This window comes from Larus michahellis, chromosome 1, assembly GCF_964199755.1.
Source record: "Larus michahellis chromosome 1, bLarMic1.1, whole genome shotgun sequence".
Taxonomy (NCBI): domain Eukaryota; kingdom Metazoa; phylum Chordata; class Aves; order Charadriiformes; family Laridae; genus Larus; species Larus michahellis.
In genome coordinates, this window is record NC_133896.1 from 17,024,443 (window position 1) to 17,044,696 (window position 20,254).

A 20,254-nucleotide genomic window follows, 5' to 3' on the forward strand; every position below is an offset into this window, starting at 1 on the left:
TGATGTTAAATTTGTGGACACCTCCTGCCACCACCACCTCTTTTTATTTATGTGATCATAGAATCATAGAATCATTTGAGTTGGAAGGGACCTTTTAAAGGTCATGTAGTCTAACCCCCTGCAATGATCAGGGACATCTTCAACTACATCAGGTTGCTCAGAGCCCCGTCCAATCTGAACCTGAATGTTTCCAGGGATGGGGCACCTACCACCTCTCTGGGCAACCTGTTCCAGGGTTTCACCACCCTCTCTGTAAAAGATTTCTTCCTTAAATCTAATCTAAATCTACCCTCATTTAGTTTAATGTGATTTCCCCTTGTCGTATCGCAACAGGCCCTGCTAAGTAGTCTGTCCCCATCTCTCCTGTAGGCCCCCTTTAAGTACTGAAAGGCTGCAGTAAGGTTGCCCCAGAGCCCTCTCTTCTCCAGGCTGAACAACCCCAACTGTCTCAGCCTGTCCTCATAGCACAGGTGCTCCAGCCCTCTGATCGTCTTCGCGGCCCTCCTCTGGACCTGCTCCAACACATCTATGTTTTTCTTGTGCTGAGAGCTCCAGAGTTGGATGCAGGACTCCAGGTGGGGTCTCATGAGAATGGAGTAGAGGGAGAGAATCACCTCCTTCGACCTGCTGGCCACGCTTCCTTTGATGCAGCCCAGGATGTGGTTGGCTTTCTGGGCTGTGAGTGCACATTGTTGGCTCATGTCCAGCTTTTCATCCACCTTTTCATCAAGTCCTTCTCAGCAGGGCTGCTCTCAATCCCTTCTCCCCCCAGCCTGTATTGATAGCAGGGATTGCCCTGACCCCGGTGCAGGATCCTGCACTTGGCCTTGTTTAACCTCATGACGTCCACATGGGCCCACTTCTTGAGCTTGTCCAGGTGAAATACATGCTGAGACATGTCAAATTAGCAGTTTGCTGTTAATGAAGTTATATGCATTAACATAATATGAAAAATTTCTCATCCATGCTTTGGCAACCAAAAAGCTTGGGAAAGCTAAATGTTAATAAATATGCAGGTTTTTCTTCTGAGAAATCATATTATTAGATTTGTTAGCCTGTTTCTGTAGTACTCCAAATTTCACCCTAGATACTACAGTCCACATTGTTTCTTTTTTGCAAACACTTAAAGATTTACTGGTAGTGATTCAGGCTAGATTGCAGTGAGTTCTGAGTTAACAATGATGAAAACATTGTATCACTGTACTATTCTTGCCATAACGGTGAGTTTAGATATAATGCTGTAACAGTTATGAAGCAGCATTTATGTTTCTTGAATTATTCAAATAAGAAAATAGAGTATTGGTGTTTTTGGAAAGGATTTTTATAGCATATGATATGAAAAATGAAAACTTTCATAACTTCTGGGGGGAGCAGTTTAAAGAAGTGGTAAAATAAAGAGAGTAAACCACGCTTGTGTTTTGTTTTGTGTTTTTATTTTTAAAAAAAAAACCCACCCTGGTCTATTATACAGTTCAGATAGGAAAGTGGAATTCAAGTTGTTCAGTTTTCTAGACAGACACCTAGCAGAACCAGTCTTTTAAGGTTTGGAAAGGTAATTCCATTCTCAACTGAAAGCACAAGTAGTCCTGATGTCCAAATTAAAAATTTGTTCTTAATCTCACATATTCTTACCTTGAGGACTAAACTCCAACAGTTTGGAGAATTGACACACGTGTACGCAGGAGGTCTGAGGAAGAATTGTTGAAACTGCATCTTCCTTGTATCCTCAAGCTAGTTACTCTTTCCAGTTTAGTTTCCCAGTATCTATGGTGAAGGTAGTTGTTTGCCTCACAAAGGGTTGAAGGGATTAATTTGTTTGTCTTGGTCTGAACTTATAGAAAATGAAGATCAGAATCTGGTCTGCCTAATGCAAAGATTACTCCATTGCCCTGGAGACAGTGCACTCTTCCTAATGCAACCACCTAAGCTTTAATATACAATAGAGAAGCAAATCCCTCCAAACCTGGAGGGGAGGACTCAGTCCATTGAATATAGGTGTTTCCCCCATTTGTTCCATTTAGGCCATGTAGGCACCTTCAGAGTATGATCTACAGCTGAAACTCTGGTTCTGACCCCTCTAGGCTGTTCTCCTCTGATGTGAAATGAGAATGTGCTCCAGGGAGAGAGGGAAGGGACCCCGGTTCCTCCATCTGCCTGTTGAATGATGAAACCACTTGGTTGGAGTGAAGAATTTTTTGCCTTTTTCTTCTTTCGTCCCACTGATTCTTGCTGGTCTGTCTGCCCAATCTTTCCTTTGGGAGTTACGTTCCCACCCTGCGTACCCCATGATGGGATGGCTAGACAGTGTTGTAGGAACCTGAAAGGAAGGTGGTTGGTTGTAGCCCTCTTAGGCCTAGGGCTCAGGTCCTGCTGCTTTTTGTGGAAATGCTCTAAGCAGTGGTGATATGAAACATGTAATAAATAGTTATAGCCAGATGTACTAAGGGTGAGTACTGGCTTTTGGGCTTCTTTTGGACAGCAGGAGATAATTTGCAGTGGAAAATTTAGGCAGTTTGCATCTTGGAGAACCCAAGGTAAACAGTAAGTACCTTAGGCAGTTGTGTGTGCATGCATGGACAGCTAAGATGAGCCTTCAGGCAACTTTCAGATTAAGTAGGTAGGAACCTCAGGAATTAATGAGTGAGGTTGACTACTGCATGATTCAAATCACTGTGTAGGACTTTAGGTTGATCTTAAGGACTTAAATCTCAGTTTACATGTGGTTAGAGAAACTGGATATAATTTGAAAAACATTTCTAGGAACCAATTAATTGCTCTTATAACTTTACATGTAGAACAATTAATGATCTGTCATCTCCTGTGCTATGCTGGGGTGATACGAGATGTAACAGCACTGAACTTTGTAGCCGACAGTCTTCTAATGTGAGTTAGAGGAATATTTTCCCAGGTGTTATGAAGTCACTATTCTTGTTTCACCTTCTACCTCTGAAGACTCATTAGCTTCTCTCTACCCTTTTTGTTCTTGATGTGTAATGCTGACCTATGTAATTTGCAGTCAAACACTCATGATAGCGTGTGTGAGCCCTTCAGATCGAGACTTCATGGAAACCTTGAACACGTTAAAGTATGCCAACCGGGCGCGGAACATCAAGAACAAGGTGATGGTTAATCAGGATAGGGCTAGTCAACAAATAAATGCTTTACGCAGTGAGATTACACGGCTACAGATGGAACTTATGGAATACAAAACAGTAAGTTTATCCTCTTAATACTTCTGCTTTAAAATGCTTATAGTTCTACAGCTTGTTTTTCTCTTGGCTACTTCTACTTTATATGCTAAAAAATTTGAATAGCAACCCTAGCTTAAACAACACTTCTAATTCCAGTGGTTACCAAATGTTTTCAGAAAGCTTAGATTGCATCCCCAGAGAGAAGATACATCAATGAATGCCAATGACACCAACAGATGCTGCATGCTATTTGCTTTTTGAAAGGCAAAAATTGACCTTGTCATGCTCAGCAATGAGAAATAGTCACTTCTGAAGCAAAAATGACCAGAATTTAGTTTGGGACATAAAAGAATGTGAACAGTTATTGTGTGCTGCTCTTAAAAACTTAACAGACAGTTAAAACAACTCATGTTTTTAAAAATACATTTTAAATTGTGTGAGCCGAATACTCATGCTACGCAATGTCCATTTCTTTCTGAATTTTTTAAGAAATAATGTTTTAAGCAATAAATATGGTTGCCAAACAGCGCCCTCGTCCATTGTTATCCTTGATAGTATCCTGATTTGATAAAGAATTATCTTCTCATTTTTTAACCTCTTCAAGAGCTTGTATTTCAGACTAAGATGGAATTACACAGCATGCAAATGCTAAGGTGTTGGCCAGACATCAATGTTTTGAAAACTATCTATTTATTCATTGTTTTACATTTTTTGAGAGAAGATTATCTTTTGCTACGAGTGTCTTATTGGGAATTTCAAGTAATCTGTGGATTGTTTTGCCAAGTTAAATTTTTTTCATGTATAGGTCAACCTTTTACTAGTAATAAAATGTATTTACTTTCTTAAGGGTAAAAGGATTATAGATGAAGAAGGTGTTGAAAGCATCAATGACATGTTTCATGAAAATGCAATGCTGCAAACAGAAAACAACAACCTGCGTGTTAGAATTAAAGCAATGCAAGAGACCATTGATGCACTGAGAGCCAGAATAACACAACTTATGAGCGATCAGGCTAATCAAGTGCTAGCCAGAGCAGGTATGCTGTGGGTGCGTTGTGCGTGTGTGCTTAATAAGTTCACGAACTTCAGTCAGTTATTTGGTTTTGCTTCACAGGTCCCTTGGAATGAAGTTATGCCTTTGTAACTGCAATGTAGACCTGCTTTGGCAGGGATAGGCCCCCATCTAATTCTTGCCTCTCTTTCTGGAGACTTCTAATAATAGAAATAGTTTGATACCCTGATTTGACCGTTCATTTAGGACTATGAGCAACGTGAAATGTGAAATAATACCCTTGGATAGGAATTACTTGTATGCTTAGCTTTACATGGACTGAAATATTTTGCTTTGGATGAGGACCTGGACACGGATGGGTGAATGTTGTCTTGCTTTTCGTCTCATACAATAATTACCCAATTGGCTTACCATGACTGCACTGTTCTTTTTGTGCACTGTTTGTCTGGTTACTTTTGATTTATAGCACATGCATTGTTAAAAGATGCTAATATGGAAAACAAATGAGAAAGACAGAAAAAGTTACTTGTAATAATCCTGATCATATGACACAGGAACGAAAAACTTAATGCACCTTAAGGAGGAAATGTATTTTACAAATCAGATAAGATCTAAATGCGTATCCCATATGACCGTTTCTCTGTCCTGGTACCTTGTACCTAGTAGCTGTATTTGGATATTTATACTGTTACCATCCTTTCTCAATTTCTCTCTTTCCCCCACTTCCCCCTTTCTCTCTGTTCTTCAAAGGAGAAGGAAATGAAGAAATTAGCAACATGATTCATAATTATATCAAGGAAATTGAAGATCTCAGGTAGTAATATATATTTGAACAACTTTTTTTAATAAAAATTAAAAATAACAAAAGTGTTAATAAGTAAATACTTCCGCTGTTTTCCTGTGTGGGGATAACTTTAGGACGGTGGTCCTTCAGCTTTTAAGACCATCTGGTGTTGCTCGTGGCCACAAAAAATTAAAATGTTAAAGACGAAGCTGACAGTAGAAATAAAAGTAAGATGTTACTTAAATAATGATGATAACTTGATATTGTTGCACAAAGGACAGCAAAGCTTGCAACGATTGTTTTATAACTTCATAGCTTCGTATATAAATGATAGTACTGATAAATTACTTGTTACAATTTAGTGTTTTTAAAAAAAAGCATCTGCTGCCTTTTTAAATTAAAAAAAGATATTTTTTTTTCTCAATTTTTTTTTCATGGTACACCTCCAAGAAATAATCTGGCCTATACCCACTTAGTGTTAGAGCTCTTTTGTAGCTTTAGTGTGATGTGTATAAGTAGGCAGATGTGTATCTGTATCTATAGCTGTGTGTATGTTGAGACAGACATTTATATACATTCTGTCTACAGTATATGATATATGTACAATATACATAACTGTTGTGTAAAACTGTCTCATGAAGGTATTTACTACACCTGTATTTTGTGAGACTTCACTTTGGTTTATAGTTTCTTTTTAGACTGAAGGTAATGCATTACAGTTATGGATGCTAAAGAGTATACATCTCATGCAATAGCAATACGTATGATTAGTGATCTACAATTCTGCCTTTTTTTTTTTTAAGAGCAAAATTATTAGAAAGTGAAGCAGTGAATGAAAATCTTCGACGCAACTTGTCAAGAGCTTCAACAAGATCCACGTACTTTGGTGGACCATCAGCATTTTCTGCTTCTATGCTTTCTTCAGAGAAAGAGACAATGGAAATTCTAGATATAGCCAAGAAAGATCTAGAAAAGCTGAAAAAAAAAGAAAGAAAAAAGAAAAAGAGGTGGTGTATAAATTATAACACTATTTGTTTTCTCTTTATTAGTAAAGAGGTGTATTTTTTTTAACCACTGAGACTTTAAAATTCATTTGTTGTTGCTGTGTGGGTTTGGATCCTACACTACTGTTCCTTTAAACCCTTTTGCACATTGAAGTTACAGGCATTTTTCTTTTGCATCTTTTCTTCCAGTGAAGTACGCAGTATTGGTAGAATGAGTGTTTCTGTTGTAATGAATTTTTCTGTACAGTTATGCACAATGGTAAAAGCGCAGGTGCTCTCCATAAATTTTGATATTTAAGTTTTTTTTTCTGAAATGCATCTGAAACCCAACAGAAGTTTTCAAAAACAAAAATAATAAACTGTTTTCTACCATATGTCAAAACTGAAACAGCTTTCTGAAGAAAAGATATTCTGAATAGCTGGGAATTCTTTGGTAGCTCTTGGAACGGCTTCTTTTGCTTTATCTTCTGCTTTTATGAATGTTTCTAATTTGAGGTTTCCTAATTCTCTGCAACATCATGCTTTGCTGGTTTTTGCTGTCCAACTTCTCATCTACTAAAATGCTCATAGTCATTGATATAAATGCCTGTTCAGACAGCAGTTAGTACAGCAAGGGTCTGTTTGTGTACTCCAGGACTTTGATTCCGTTAGAGATCTTTCCCTTTTCCTTGAAATTGTCCACACTTCTAACCTATTACTCTTTCTACTAATAGTCCTTCAGACTTCTTCTACGAGTTAGAGTAAAATGAAAACTGTATAAGCCTGAAATGTAGTCGAAGTATCGAGTAGATTTGAATTCCTGTATCTATAAATCCATTCACCACAAAAATGTCTGATACTTGTAGAGAATACTTATTTTAATAACTAATTTCTTCCTTTGCATATCATTTTTCAGGAAACTCATACTTTTGATTTTGTTAGGTTTTGTCTCATGTTTGTAAGAACTTGAGGGGAGGATAGAAGTATTAAATGAGATCAGCAGAATGTTCTGTCCTCTCTTCAGCCAAACACTTAACCATGTTCTTTAACCATAAACGCAAGAACAAAGAGATTTGATATTGTGTATTTCAATACATTTTAAAATCAAGTATGCATTTAAATACATGCTTAGCTAGAGCCCTAATTGTTAGGCTGGGGGCTCAGCATTAGGTAGCACGCAGGTTTGTGTCCAAACAATGGATAAAGGTTACTACCTATATTGAGTAATATCTGTTATTGTAGGAGAGGATCACTTTAAAAAAACATTTGGAAGTTTTACCCTATATACAGTAGTAAGTAAAACACATGGCTGTCCATTTTGGTTGTGTGGTTTTGGGTTTTTTTCTTTTTTTTTTTTTTTTTTTTTCTCTGAAGGAAGCTTCTGCATCCAGTCATATTTGCTTACACTAGGACAATAATCTTGTGAATGGGATAGCCAAGTGGTCTGATCCAGAAGTAGGGACTAGTTACCATAAACTATTTTTGAGATTTTTTTTTTTTTTTTTATCCTAGCATTATAGAATTAGACAACCACAGAAAAATTTAAGTTGGGAGAGACCTTTGATGGTCCAGCCTCTATCTTAATGTGGGTCTTACATTCTATAGAATGGCATTATGCTCTTCAAAGTGCTGGCAAGGTTTGAATCTATCTCCTGGTCCATCTGCAGACCACTTTGTAATAAATTTTATAAATTTCTGAGGTGCATATGTTAGGAGAGAAATTCCTTAGAAGCTAAGAAATGTTAGAATTTGAAGGATTATGCATAAAGCCATACTTCTTACCTATGGAGTGCTTCTGCCTCATTAATGAAGTGCAAAGTCCATGTTCAGAATATGTCACTGTGAATTCTTATTCGATTGAAATGTCAGGAATTGGCAATGGGTATACTAATGTATAGCAGAGGGACAATTTGCCCTGCAGTTTGATAGGATTCTTTGCTCTACTTCTGTCTTCTACAGGCATTTAGCTGCTTTTACTGTACTATTTCTTTTTAGGGTTGCTGTTCTTTTAAAGTTGTCTGACTAGCATATTCAAATGGGATCGGTAAGCCTAGTTACTAGTTCCGCCCCATCTGCTACCTTTCCTGATCTGCTTGTTTCCTGGTTACGGGTCAGCATTATGAAAGGTGTGTCATTTTAAGCACATGCAACTTACCTAAATTGTTGTGAGCTAGCCTGAAGATCTAAGAGCCAGTTTCTGAATGAGCAGCAGGTATGTACTGCTATACATCTGTAGCCTTTAATAAGCATCTGTCATAAAGTTTATTAGAACCAGTTTACACAGCAGCAATGTTTTGGCTACTGAAATACTGACATGCTCGACTGGGGTGTCCCACAGTGCGACCTATTCGCCAGAAGCTCCAGAACAAACCTCCCATGTCCCTTTCAATTGTTATTCAGCCTTAGGGTACCTGGTAACCTTTTTTTGGCTGCTGTCTGTTGACTTCCCTAACCTTTATTAAACTAAATTAGTGATAAAATTACATGGGGTTCAGCATGTTAGCTGCTGGCTGATACTGAAGGAAGATGACAGGCAGTATAAGGTGAAAAGGCAGCAAAACAAAACCTCTTGCTCAAAACTTTCTTATAATGGGAACATGAGGAATACCAGTAGTTGTTGAAATTTAAGCCATCTCTGCACTTATATATGTCATGCAGACATTTCTTTACTGATACATCCATGTTTCTTCAAGAGGAAAAAGTACAAGTAAAAATACTAACATTTTGTCCATCTCATTGCTTCTGATGCATATGTTTTGTTAATTTATTAAAAAATAACAAGCAATCATTGGCATGTACTTTTTCAATCCCATAAAACTAAACTGCAGTTTTCTGCTTTTTATTTAAACTACACCCCCCCAAAAAAAATGCAGTTTGAAGATTTTATATTCAGAATATATAATTTAGAATATCAGTACTAAATTTTTTTCATTACTATTTTATATTAAAATATGTTATCAGCATATATAGAACTAGTGCATTGTTTTTTTTCCTGACGTATTCCTGAGATTATATAACTTTGGTTCAATGTGGCAGTACTTCTTGCAATTTTTTGTATTTTACCTGCCAATTTTAAATGGCAAAAGAGGAGAAAGCTTTTTCAAGAACTAAGTGATTTTTTTGAATTCGTATTAGAAATAATTCTCAAAGTGAAATACATTGTCTATATCTAAAACTTCTTTCTTAGTGTAACTTGAATTTACAATTGTTGACAGTGACAGATTAGTTAACCTACAAATGCTTCTTCTTTGTTTTCTGTTTACTTTCCAACTGTGCAAAATGTATTGCCTTTTTACTACTTGTCTCTTGATGGTATCTTTTAAAATTTCATTTTGAACTCCACAAGCTCATATATCATTTTTTTACCTTCTTATCACTTTTGCTTTTCACTGTCTGGTTTGTCCTTCATTGGCTTGGCCTTCCAATACTGTACCTCGTGCTTTTGAAGGCTACAGAAACTTGAGGAAAGCAGTCAAGAAGAAAGAAGGTTGGAATATTTCCCAGGTTTTTAATTACCTGTCATTTCAATTAACTGGTTGTCATACATGAAAATAAGTTGGGCAGATTCATAAATACTTCAAGAGTAGTTCATTTGGCTTTTCAGAATTATTTCCTGTGTTTTCACTTTCAATAAGTGTTTTAACTTGGAAGAAACCCCTGTTGTGGAATTGAGGTTGGCTCTGGGATTGCAGAGTGTTGAGCTAGTGTTTGTGGGGAGGTGGTACCTTTGGGAATTGCGATAGAATTAAGTAGATTTTGTTCTTGCATGGCCTGTACGGAATGAAAGGCAGGAGGAAGGTGCAGTAGCTCACACGGTATGACACATATAGCAGGCAGTATACGACAACAATAATTTTGGCATGTGAGATCAAGAAAGTCTTAGACCTTCACACCTCAGTCTGCTTCTTTTATTTTTGAAAGCATGTGACTGAATCCTTGACCGTTCCTTCCATTCAGTTTCAGCCAAAGTAGTACGTAACGTAGTTAGTCACAGAGAGCAGTTGAGGGGTCTAAAAAGAGAAATATACTGTCATTAAAAATGAAAGTAAAGGAGCTTTTATGTTTCAGCTGTCTACTTTGATCCCCCAAGTCTCCACTTAATTCCTGGGGATGTTGTGAATCCACAGATGAGTAGCCTGCAAATTAAGCAGTTCAGTTCTGCCTGGGAGAGCTGCTGGCTCTCCTTCCTCCTGGCTCTCCCCTTTACTGGGCAGAAGACAAATACCTTGTAGTGGTGTGCTCTGTGCTGCGTGCGGGCAGAAGGGAAACTAGGGATTTGCCTCAGTCTGCATTGCAGCTAGGATCTTTTATCACTTAGGCTTATTAACCAACATAAAACAGAACATACTGTGGGCTGAGTGAGCTGAGAATCTGTGGAAATGAGATTGCATGTCTTAGTGTTCCCTGTTTGGCATATTTTTCTGTACAAATCTGGTTAGACGTTTTACTTCCAGCCTCCCTGGCTGCTGCATGGATTCATACAGTCTAAGCAAAATCTTTCTGTCTTGCTCATGGTCAGCTGTAGCTGGATTTGGTTTTGCTGGTGATAAGTGGGGCAGAAGGAACCAGTTATCACTGAACAGGTTAAAAAATAGTATAACAAAAATCATGTGTGCGCAGGAGCACTTTGTTACTTAACTGGCTCTCTTCAGAGTAGATATCTGTTTTAAAGGTGGCTTTTAGGTGTCACTTGCCAAATTATAGTGTTTCGAATCTACTGACATTTCTTGTCACTTCACTGAGAATTGGATTTGTCTAAGAGTTAGATCTCGAGCCTGGGCTGCTTCTGGTGTCAGTGCAGAAAAACGTGCATTTCTGGTTACCCTTCCTGATCAGTGACAGTACATAATTTGCCAAACTTTTATGTAGCTGAAGTTAGGTGAGGTGGATTCCACTTTAGGCAATTCTAACCACGTTTTTTTGTTATTACCCCCTATGGTGTCTATCCCAGTTCTGTCATGATTTCCCATCTATTTGGGATGGTTTGGATTTTGCACATGTAGTGCTAGAGGGAACTGACATTTGATCCATGACAATTTGCAGAGTGCGATTGGTTTTTGAATTTTACATTTGCATGTGACATCTCAAATATGCACTTAAAAATGTTAAAACTTGTCCTAATGGCTAATACACCAAAGCTTTAAAACAAAACCAAAAAACCCCTGCCGTAATTTGCATAAGCCATCACTACAGTTCAGGTTGCCAAGATAGGAAAGAATATACAGATACTTGGCTTTTAAATAAGTTTTGAACCATAGTCTGAAAAACAAAAGCATGGAAATATACTAAAAAGTGATCTTAATAGTTGGGAAAGGTTTCTTTTCCAGCTGGACAGTCCTATTGGAAAACTTCAGTATTTTTCAACTCTTTTGGGTTTTGTATCAATGCCTATTTTGAGCATTCCCTTGATGTCAAAGTAGATAACTGATCAAGAGTAGTTATAGTATGATAAGTTAGGATATTGTTTAAGACTTATGCATAAATTTTCAGATGATTGCAAGCCCAGTAGGCTCTGTTACACCTTGAGAGTGTAGTAATACTTGTATGTTGTACCTGCACAAAATGTTCATTCTTTGTTTTGTGAAAGCTGTTCTGGGTACACTGCAACTTCCATGCAAAATGAGTACTGCTGTAGTATATGAAGATGTGTATTCTGATTGTCCTAGTTGTGCAATATGCCCTAAAACAATGTGCTAATCATTAATATTATTTTGCAAGTTAAGATTAGGAGTAACTAAGCTTTATTTTATTATCTGCGGGAGATTGGAAGTTGTGTTTTACCCATGCCCAACACCTGTACATTTGTCTAACTTCACTTTGGCTTTCATCTTTATTTGGAATTACAACTGTATTGGTTTGGGGGATGGGAAGAACATGTCATTTCAGTTTGTGAATATCTTGTTTCTGTGCCTCTTCTGCTAGTGTTAAAGAAGATAACACAGATAACGAGCAGGAGAAAAGAGATGAAAAAGGCACTTCAGAGAGAGAGAATAATGAATTGGAAGCAGTAAGTATTTAGAAGTGTTTGGTTTATTTGTTCATTGTATGTTTAAGGATTTACATATCTGTTTAAAGATTTACATTTACAAGGGCATTCTGTGATTCTGTGTGAAATTAGGAATGGGTCAGGTGAATACCGTGGCTTCACAGTGATAGTCACCAAGTGACTGGGAGATGGAAAAGTGTAGGGTGTACTTCAACATCTTTCTATTTTGTACGTTTTACAGGAAGAGATTCAAGAAGTAAGCGATCATGAGGATGAAGAAGAGGAAGATGATGAGGATGAAGATGACATGGAAGTTGTCGAAAGTTCAGATGAATCGGATTCTGACTCTGATGAAAAAGGTGATGTCAGTGCAATAGTTTGTAGAATTTTACAAAATCTGTCATTCCTTGGGTTGTGGTAGGCAAGAGTGTGTGCTTTCAACCCACTGTCCATAATTCTCTGTGGATTGTATGTCCAGTGAATTCTTTCCTGGTTATGGTACTAAAACATGTAATATACATCTGATCAAGTGCCTCAGTACTGGCTTTAGAATTGACCAGAGGCCATAAGATGTTTGGTAACACATTTCTTCCTTAGTTAGACTATCCAAAGCATAAGGTTTAAGTACTGGTTTATTTTTATGTCTCGGAACTAATCACCAAGGTGATGGCTCTCATTCACCTAATTTAGAAATGAGTAGAATTTAATTTTGAGAGGCTGGGAGTCCCATCAGCCTTCTTCATTTTCAGAGGCTGTGACTTTTCGTAAAAATGTTAAGCACTGGCTTATGTGTGGTATACAAATTAGGACTGCTGTAGTCGGAGAGAGCATCAACAGCAATCCTCTCATGTGAGTTGGGCTAAATGGGCAAACCAAGTCTGTTGGTTCCTTTAGAGTCACAGAGACCATTAGCAGGAGTTGCAGTACCTGGAAAAAAAACCCCACCAAACCCTCTTCAACTGACATCTTTATTCTGGAGCACATAATCTTAAACCAAAAAAAGGAGATAATTGACTACAGAAATTAATTAAACTTTTATAAATTAGCATGTGCATTAGTCCTTTTTCCTTACTTTTTCCTCCTCCTTTTCTCATTCCCTTCACTGTTCCACTTCCATGATTGAGGCGGCTCCTCTCTTCTCAGAATTTTGACTGTATTTTTCTAAGAGCTAGAGAAAGGAAAGCCTCCCCTTAGAGTCTGCCAGCAATCAAATTTTCCTTTTATAATCTGCTGGGTTTATGAATGGCAATTATTCTCCAGCCCTGAGATGTGACCGAAGTCTCACAGCTTGTGCAACTTTTGTAGGAGGAAGGACAGATTGCTGATGTTAAGATTTAAAGGTGAGGAATTACAACACATGGGCAACTGTGATCCAGTGAGAGGTATCTTTCCCTGCCACTTTCCCAGTTCTAGAACGGGGAGAGCGTTCAAGGAGGAGACTTTACCATGAACTGCATATAATACTTTCACTTTCTGCATTGTGCTTTGTGTAGAATTCCCCTGTGCACAACTTACATGTTGGGAAATAAACCTGATGTTGCAGGGGGTATCTAAACTTATGTGATCCTCGTTGTTACTTGAACAGAAGTCTTAATTTTTCATTACTCAAAACTTTTTATTTCAGAAAATTATCAAGCTGACTTGGCAAATATCACCTGTGAAATAGCCATTAAGCAGAAACTGATAGATGAGCTAGAGAACAGCCAGCGGAGGTTGCAAACACTGAAAAAACAATATGAAGAGAAACTAATGATGCTGCAACATAAGATTCGAGACACGCAGCTTGAAAGAGATCAGGTTCTTCAGAACTTGGGTAAGAAGTACAAAATCACTTAAATCTAGATGTTGTGTAAGATATTCAAATTGAATTGTTTACTACTTCCCTCAATTTTTCAAATGTGATAAGAAATTGCAGAAAACAGAAGTAGGTTTGTACCCATAGAGCCAATGAATCATACTTTACTCATTCTAATTTCTACCAGACTTGAGAGGGATTTTTATTTTTTACAAAGGTCTGGCTACTAACTGGTATTTGATTTGGTTGAATAAGCATTTTCAGTTTTCTACGAGTTCTCATTTTTAACATAGTTCCTGAATTAAAAGTACTCTTTCTCTTGATTTGCATAAAAATAAGAACTAGGATCGGCAGCCTTGCAGAGATGTTTTACTGACCAAACTTTTTTCAATATGTAATCGTGTGGAAGTGAAAAACTAACTCTGGCTCAGGAAATTGTAAGCCACAAGTAGGTGAACTTGGGGAGAGTACTGGGGGAAGTATTTTGTTTGTTGCTTTCTTTTTAAAAATATACTATATACGCTTTATACTTTACATGCTTTTGCTGTTCCCTTACTGTTCCTTATACCTTCCTGTTTGTTCAGTGCCAGAAAAGGAATACTAGGCTTGATGGCTCTTGGGGCTGTTGTTATGACCGTGTGCACATATGTGTGAACAAGGACCTGTGTGTCTGTGTCTTCATGTACTCACATATTTGTTGTCTAGTGCAAAACAAAATCAGAAGGAAAGTGCTAATACTTGATCTCTTATCCAAGAACACAGATAAGGTGAAAGGTTCGAAGCAGTGGAGGTGATAGGAGCTAGAGACAAAATTTTTGGAAGATAATGCTAAAAGCAGAGGAAGCAGTCATCTGCTGTGGCTGGCAAAGTGAAAATATCCTAAACAAAAGCAGATTAAGAACTCCTTTTTGCTCTAGGTTCTGTAGAGACCTATTCAGAAGAAAAGGCAAAAAAAATCAAGTCAGAATATGAAAAGAAACTCCAAGCCATGAATAAAGAACTACAGAGGCTTCAAACAGCGCAAAAGGAACATGCACGATTGCTTAAAAATCAGTCTCAATATGAAAAGCAACTCAAGAAATTGCAGCAGGAGGTGACAGAGATGAAGAAAACCAAGGTATATTTCAGTATATTGAAGTGTTGTACAATGAGTGTTTCACTGAAAAATGGGTTGAAATCTCCTGTGCATTTACCTATCAGATAACTCTGTTCTTGCTGTCAGCTGCTCAGAAGTCTGAAAACAGAAAAGATACAAAGACCAGGCTATTCCTGGGAGAGAGGGGTGGCTTTTCGGCTTAATGAACAGAAATTACAGTATCAAACATGAAGATGCTTGCACTGCTTATTGGCTGTTACTCAGCACAGAGTGAAGAAGACACGTTAGATGGAGGAGGTGTAAACTGCTAAAAGCATGTAATGTTCTGGAAGATGGCAATTTGAAGAAGAAATTCTATATGAGTGGTGGCAGGGAGCAGCACTTGAGTGTAAACGGCTTTTCTAAGTGATGACCTCTTTACAGGTTCGCTTGATGAAACAAATGAAAGAAGAGCAGGAGAAAGCTAGAATGACTGAATCTAGAAGAAACAGAGAGATTGCACAGCTTAAAAAGGAGCAACGCAAGCGAGAGGTAATTTGACAGATAAAGAACTTTAGTTTGGAATAAGCATCTATCATTATGAAGTGCATCTGCTTGCAGGCACACAGCATGTGTATATGCATTCACCGAGGCGGGCATGAACCTCTATATTTTCACCAGTCAAAAGGCACATAATGTGTTTTGACTTCTATGATAACTCAGTTCCTAGTTTCTGTCTGAAGTGCAACAGAAAATAGAAGGCTTATTGAATATGTATATTGGTATTATTTTATTTAGTGAATCTTCACAAAACTGGTTAACTACCACCTTGCCTGCATGGAAGTATTCTTTTTGATAGAGAATTGATACACTAGGAAGAGTAAGAAACAATTGTGACTTGACCACTTCATGTCACAACAGTTTTGCAAACTTGTATTAATGTGTAAAGGTCTTTTTTTATACAACACAGTCCTGGTGGCAGATAATGGAAAAAATATCATGTGCTGCTTGTATTTTTTCACAGCATCAGCTCAAGCTTCTGGAAGCTCAGAAAAGAAATCAAGAAGTTATCTTGCGTCGCAAAACTGAAGAGGTATTGTGGTAAAACAGTAATGCATCTTTAAAAACAGAATTATATTGTATTGCTGTAACTTCGAATGCAGTTTTGGGGAGAGGTAATCGTATCTCTGCACTCTGTTTCAGGTTACAGCCCTTCGTCGGCAAGTAAGGCCTCTGTCTGATAAAGTGGCAGGAAAAGTCAGTCGGAAGCTGAGCCTGCCTGAGCATCCTATACAGGAAGCAAGTTCTAGTTCATCAGTTGAGCACGATGGCTCAAGAACAGCAGCACAGCAGAAAATGAGAATTCCTGTTGCAAGGGTTCAAGCGTTATCTGTAACTGCAACAAATGGAACAGCGTAAGGATTAAAAACGTTTCATAATCTCTTGAGAGAACTGAGTATTGCATGGACTTTCTAGCAGATAATCTTGTGACGATACATATTGTAGTAGTTGTTTTTCAAACTGCTGTCATGTAATGCTCATAAAATGGGCATTTTACCATTATCAAATGCAATTTGAGTTGTGTATTTAAGGCAGTGTGGAATAATATAAAATGGCATTAAAGAACAAGTCACATTAAGAAACCCTAAAATTTCAAAATCCAGTTAATCTGCTCTTAAAGAGAAATGCCCTTAGTGGTGCAATGCCTGCAGTATTCCTAAGTGTTAAAAAAACAACCAAAAAAACCAAACAACAACAACAAAAAAACCCAAAAACCAAAAAACCCAAACACCCCCCCTCCCCCCCCCAAACAAAGGAAAAACTTGTTGCAAAACACAATTACACAATTTAATGTATTGGATTTATTAGTGATCTTACACTGTGATTTGAAACAGATCCTCTTGTTAAATAGAGACCCGCTCTTAGGTGGCATTCGATTTCGATGGTGCATCATACAAGACGCCACAGTGTTTGATAGCTGTTTGTCAAATGCAATATTTTAGAGCGCAGTAGAGTTCAGGGCTGGGTGCAGGTAGCTGTCTGGTGCAATGAAAAACTGCAAGAAATTTTTAAGTTGTCCATGAAAAATATTCTGGCCTGGTCATTTCCGCATTCAAATGTGTGATTGGACTACTTCACACTTAGCTGTATGTTTCTCTTGAATTTATCACAGCAAGAAATATCAGCGGAAAACGGTGACAAGCAGAGTTTACTCCTCGAAGGCAGCCAGGATGAAGTGGCAATTACTTGAACGCAGAGTGACTGATATCATTATGCAGAGGATGACCATTTCCAATATGGAGGCAGATATGAACAGGTTACTTACGGTGGGTGATTTGCTACACGCTGTTGGTGGTATCATCATATTAAATAGAGAGAGAGCAGTGCATTTATGTTTGCTGTAAATTAATTGCTGTGATGGTGGCGTAGGCAAAGTTATTGTAATCCTTTGCAGCCATTGATGATGTTCTAAACAACTCCAGTAAGCATTTGGACCATGGGATTGCTGTGCTTAGTATGAAATAAAAAGCACAGTAATCATGGGCAAATATACTAAGGTATATTTACCTGTATATATAACTTCTTCCTGTAGAAATCATGATATGTTAGTTAAAGTATAACAAGGAAAGGAAAATAAAACAAAAAGGTGCTTAAATGCCTTAAGCGTTTACTAATTCCTTTTTATGCAATATTATGTCTTTGGGGAAAATAGCAACGTGAAGAACTTACAAAAAGAAGAGAAAAGCTTTCAAAGAAAAGGGAGAAGCTCATCAAGGATGGGGGTGGCAGTGAAGCAGATAGAAATGTCCAAAACATAAATGAAGAGATGGAATCACTAACTGCGAATATAGACTACATTAACGACAGCATTTCTGACTGCCAAGCAAACATTATGCAAATGGAAGAAGCAAAGGTAGGTCAAGTATTATGCAAAAATAGTAAAATGAAGAAAAGAAAAAGCAACTGTTTTAGCCTTGAAAAATTTTCTCATTTAGAACGGAATTTTGTTTTGTCTGTATAATTATTGAACCAGGAAGTGAAAATTGGTGAAAACTTGGGTGAAGTCTGAAATGAAGAGTGTTTATATAACTGAACTTTCAGATTTGAATTTTAGTGTCAATAGTGTAATGCAAGTTAAGATTGCAAAGCATTTAAATGTCAAAGTTGATGCTTTCTATTCTGCTGGCATTAAATTAATATAATTCTTGAGACTGAAGGCTGAAAGCTTGTATCATCTTCCTGCAGCTGTTGATATGCTTCCACTCCCTTGTATTGTTTTTGTATGCTTTAAATATATTTAAGTATTTTTGTATGTAAGTATTTATATACGTTCTTTATATTGCATTTAAGTATATTTTCAATTATGGAACAGTGGCTTTTTATAACTAACGAGCCTTTTCAGGCCAAGTTTCTTGTTCAGGGTTGACTTTTCAGATAATAATTGTCTATTATGACTGATGTAGAAATTTGAATATTACCAAAAGCAGAAATCCAATATGAAAACCCTTACAATGTGCATCATATCTTACATGATCTAGCAGGAAGAATCCACCACGTACAATCTCCTAGACCTCTTGGCACAGGTAACATGAGGTCTGAACTGTAATACTTACCAGTATTTTTATATGGCAGTGCTCGAGTTCTTCCTCTCCCACCATGGGCTAATCTGTGTTTTACATCTGTTTACGATCTGTTACATCCCCAGCAGCTTTTACTATTTTACGCACATCAGGGTTTCTTGAATTTTGGACAACATGGTGCAAGGTTACAGGACTTTACCAGTAAAGAAGTAGTGAACACAAAAGGTTTAATAATTCTTAAAGGTACCAGAGTGCTTAATACTGACCGAGAATAATCTGAAGAAAAATGAGCAATAGGCTAGGGGAAGAACTCTTCAAATGTGTGAAGGCTGCAGACAGTGAAGTAATGCACTCACTTCTGCATCCATTGTGAATGCATTACCTTGCAGAAAGAAGGAATCTGAGTTGGAGGCTGATAAATGCTTTCTAATACGAATGGAACTGAAACACTGGAAGGACTGGGAAGGCTGCAGAGTCTGTTCTGTGGGGTGTTTTGGGATAGTTTGGAAAAAAGTCTGTCAGACATGGTTGGGGTACCAAGAGGATGAACTGGATGATATTGCAGCTTCTTCACAGTTTCTATTTTCTGTGATCACTGTAATGAATTAAAATAAAGCATTTTTCTGCATCTGCCTGTTGTTGTTGCACACATAGGAAGAAGGAGAGACCTTGGATGTAACAGCAGTGATTAATGCTTGCACTTTGACAGAAGCTCGATATTTGCTTGATCACTTCCTCACAATGGGTATCAATAAGGTAATGCATTAAGCAAAATATGCGTATGCCAGGACCTATGCCATGTACCAGGAGCAGACTTGTGCTGTCATAAAGACTAACTAGCGTGAATTCATACCTGTGAAAAGTAAGCTGGTCAATGCTACAGAGCCGTGCTGATTCTCAGTGTGAAGGCCCTTGAGATCCATTGTCCCCTTCAATCTGTTCCCTGTTTTTTCAACCCCCAGTAGAGCCTGCTTCACTAATTACCTCATGTTGTTCTTATAAGAGCACTAGCTCTTTGTAATCAAATAAATAATGGGCTTCTATGTTTTTCAACAAGCTCCAGAACACTCAGGATCTTTTTAAGAGTGACTTAAAAATGAGCCTTTAAAGTGTATTGATGTATGGCATATTTTAGTCAGACTTCTACTTTTGAGTAGAGCAATGTGGGCTTTTTCTGAAAGCCTTGGGAAGTAATATTTTCAAAATGAGATTTGGCAGTTTATAACCCTGTGCACACATGTATCATATGCTCTTGCTGCTGCTTTTCTTTCTGTTTGGAGGCCAAACTCAGTGTCATTGAATCAAATGAAAGACTTCAAGGCTATTGAAATGGACTTTGTTTTAGTCCCACTGACCAATTACCCGTTCTTTTTTTTTTTGCATTCTTGATTCATCATTATGCAGGTAATCAAAAAAGTTCATACTGTTTTTCTTAAAAAAAAAAGGAAAAGAAAAATCACACAATCACATTGGCTTCTGCAAATTTCAGAATTTCAATCTTTTGATTTTTTTTCAGCCCTTGGGTGGGCTGAATGGGTATCTGATTTCTTGCAGCAGAGTTAATATGAGAGAATTGCCTCTGACTTACTCGGTTAACAATTTCTGCTTATCATGATAAAAAGCTCCATTATGTGAAGGTGTTTCTCCTCTTTGTCATAAGTAATTATCGTGTAGAAAAACTGAAGGTACATTTTCATGTAAAATTGGTCATGCCTGCTGTCTCTTCTGTCGTTTGTTTCCACATGCAAAATATGTCTATTGATATTTTGTTTTAGTTCATGATAAAATCAGAATTTAATGTGTAAGTCTATAGTACTGCGCTTCTTTCTCAAGTGCTGGCACTCAAA

General features: G+C 37.5%; 1 protein-coding gene across 4 annotated transcripts in view; it reads left to right on the forward strand.

Moving 5' to 3' along the window:
• Positions 1–20,254, forward strand: part of KIF21A (kinesin family member 21A) — a 91,541-nt gene that overhangs the window by 42,145 nt on the left and 29,142 nt on the right. For 3 of the 4 annotated variants that reach the window (XM_074583390.1, XM_074583563.1, XM_074583646.1), the window contains exons 8-22: positions 3,017–3,212; positions 4,039–4,228; positions 4,954–5,017; positions 5,791–5,994; positions 9,419–9,457; positions 11,893–11,977; positions 12,198–12,315; positions 13,581–13,769; positions 14,669–14,868; positions 15,271–15,378; positions 15,851–15,919; positions 16,030–16,241; positions 17,000–17,153; positions 17,540–17,740; positions 19,062–19,163. In XM_074583390.1, coding sequence (XP_074439491.1) covers positions 3,017–3,212; positions 4,039–4,228; positions 4,954–5,017; positions 5,791–5,994; positions 9,419–9,457; positions 11,893–11,977; positions 12,198–12,315; positions 13,581–13,769; positions 14,669–14,868; positions 15,271–15,378; positions 15,851–15,919; positions 16,030–16,241; positions 17,000–17,153; positions 17,540–17,740; positions 19,062–19,163 — 2,131 coding nt within the window. The remainder of the gene's footprint in view (positions 1–3,016; positions 3,213–4,038; positions 4,229–4,953; positions 5,018–5,790; positions 5,995–9,418; positions 9,458–11,892; positions 11,978–12,197; positions 12,316–13,580; positions 13,770–14,668; positions 14,869–15,270; positions 15,379–15,850; positions 15,920–16,029; positions 16,242–16,999; positions 17,154–17,539; positions 17,741–19,061; positions 19,164–20,254) is intronic. The other variant, XM_074583478.1, reaches the window with a different exon arrangement.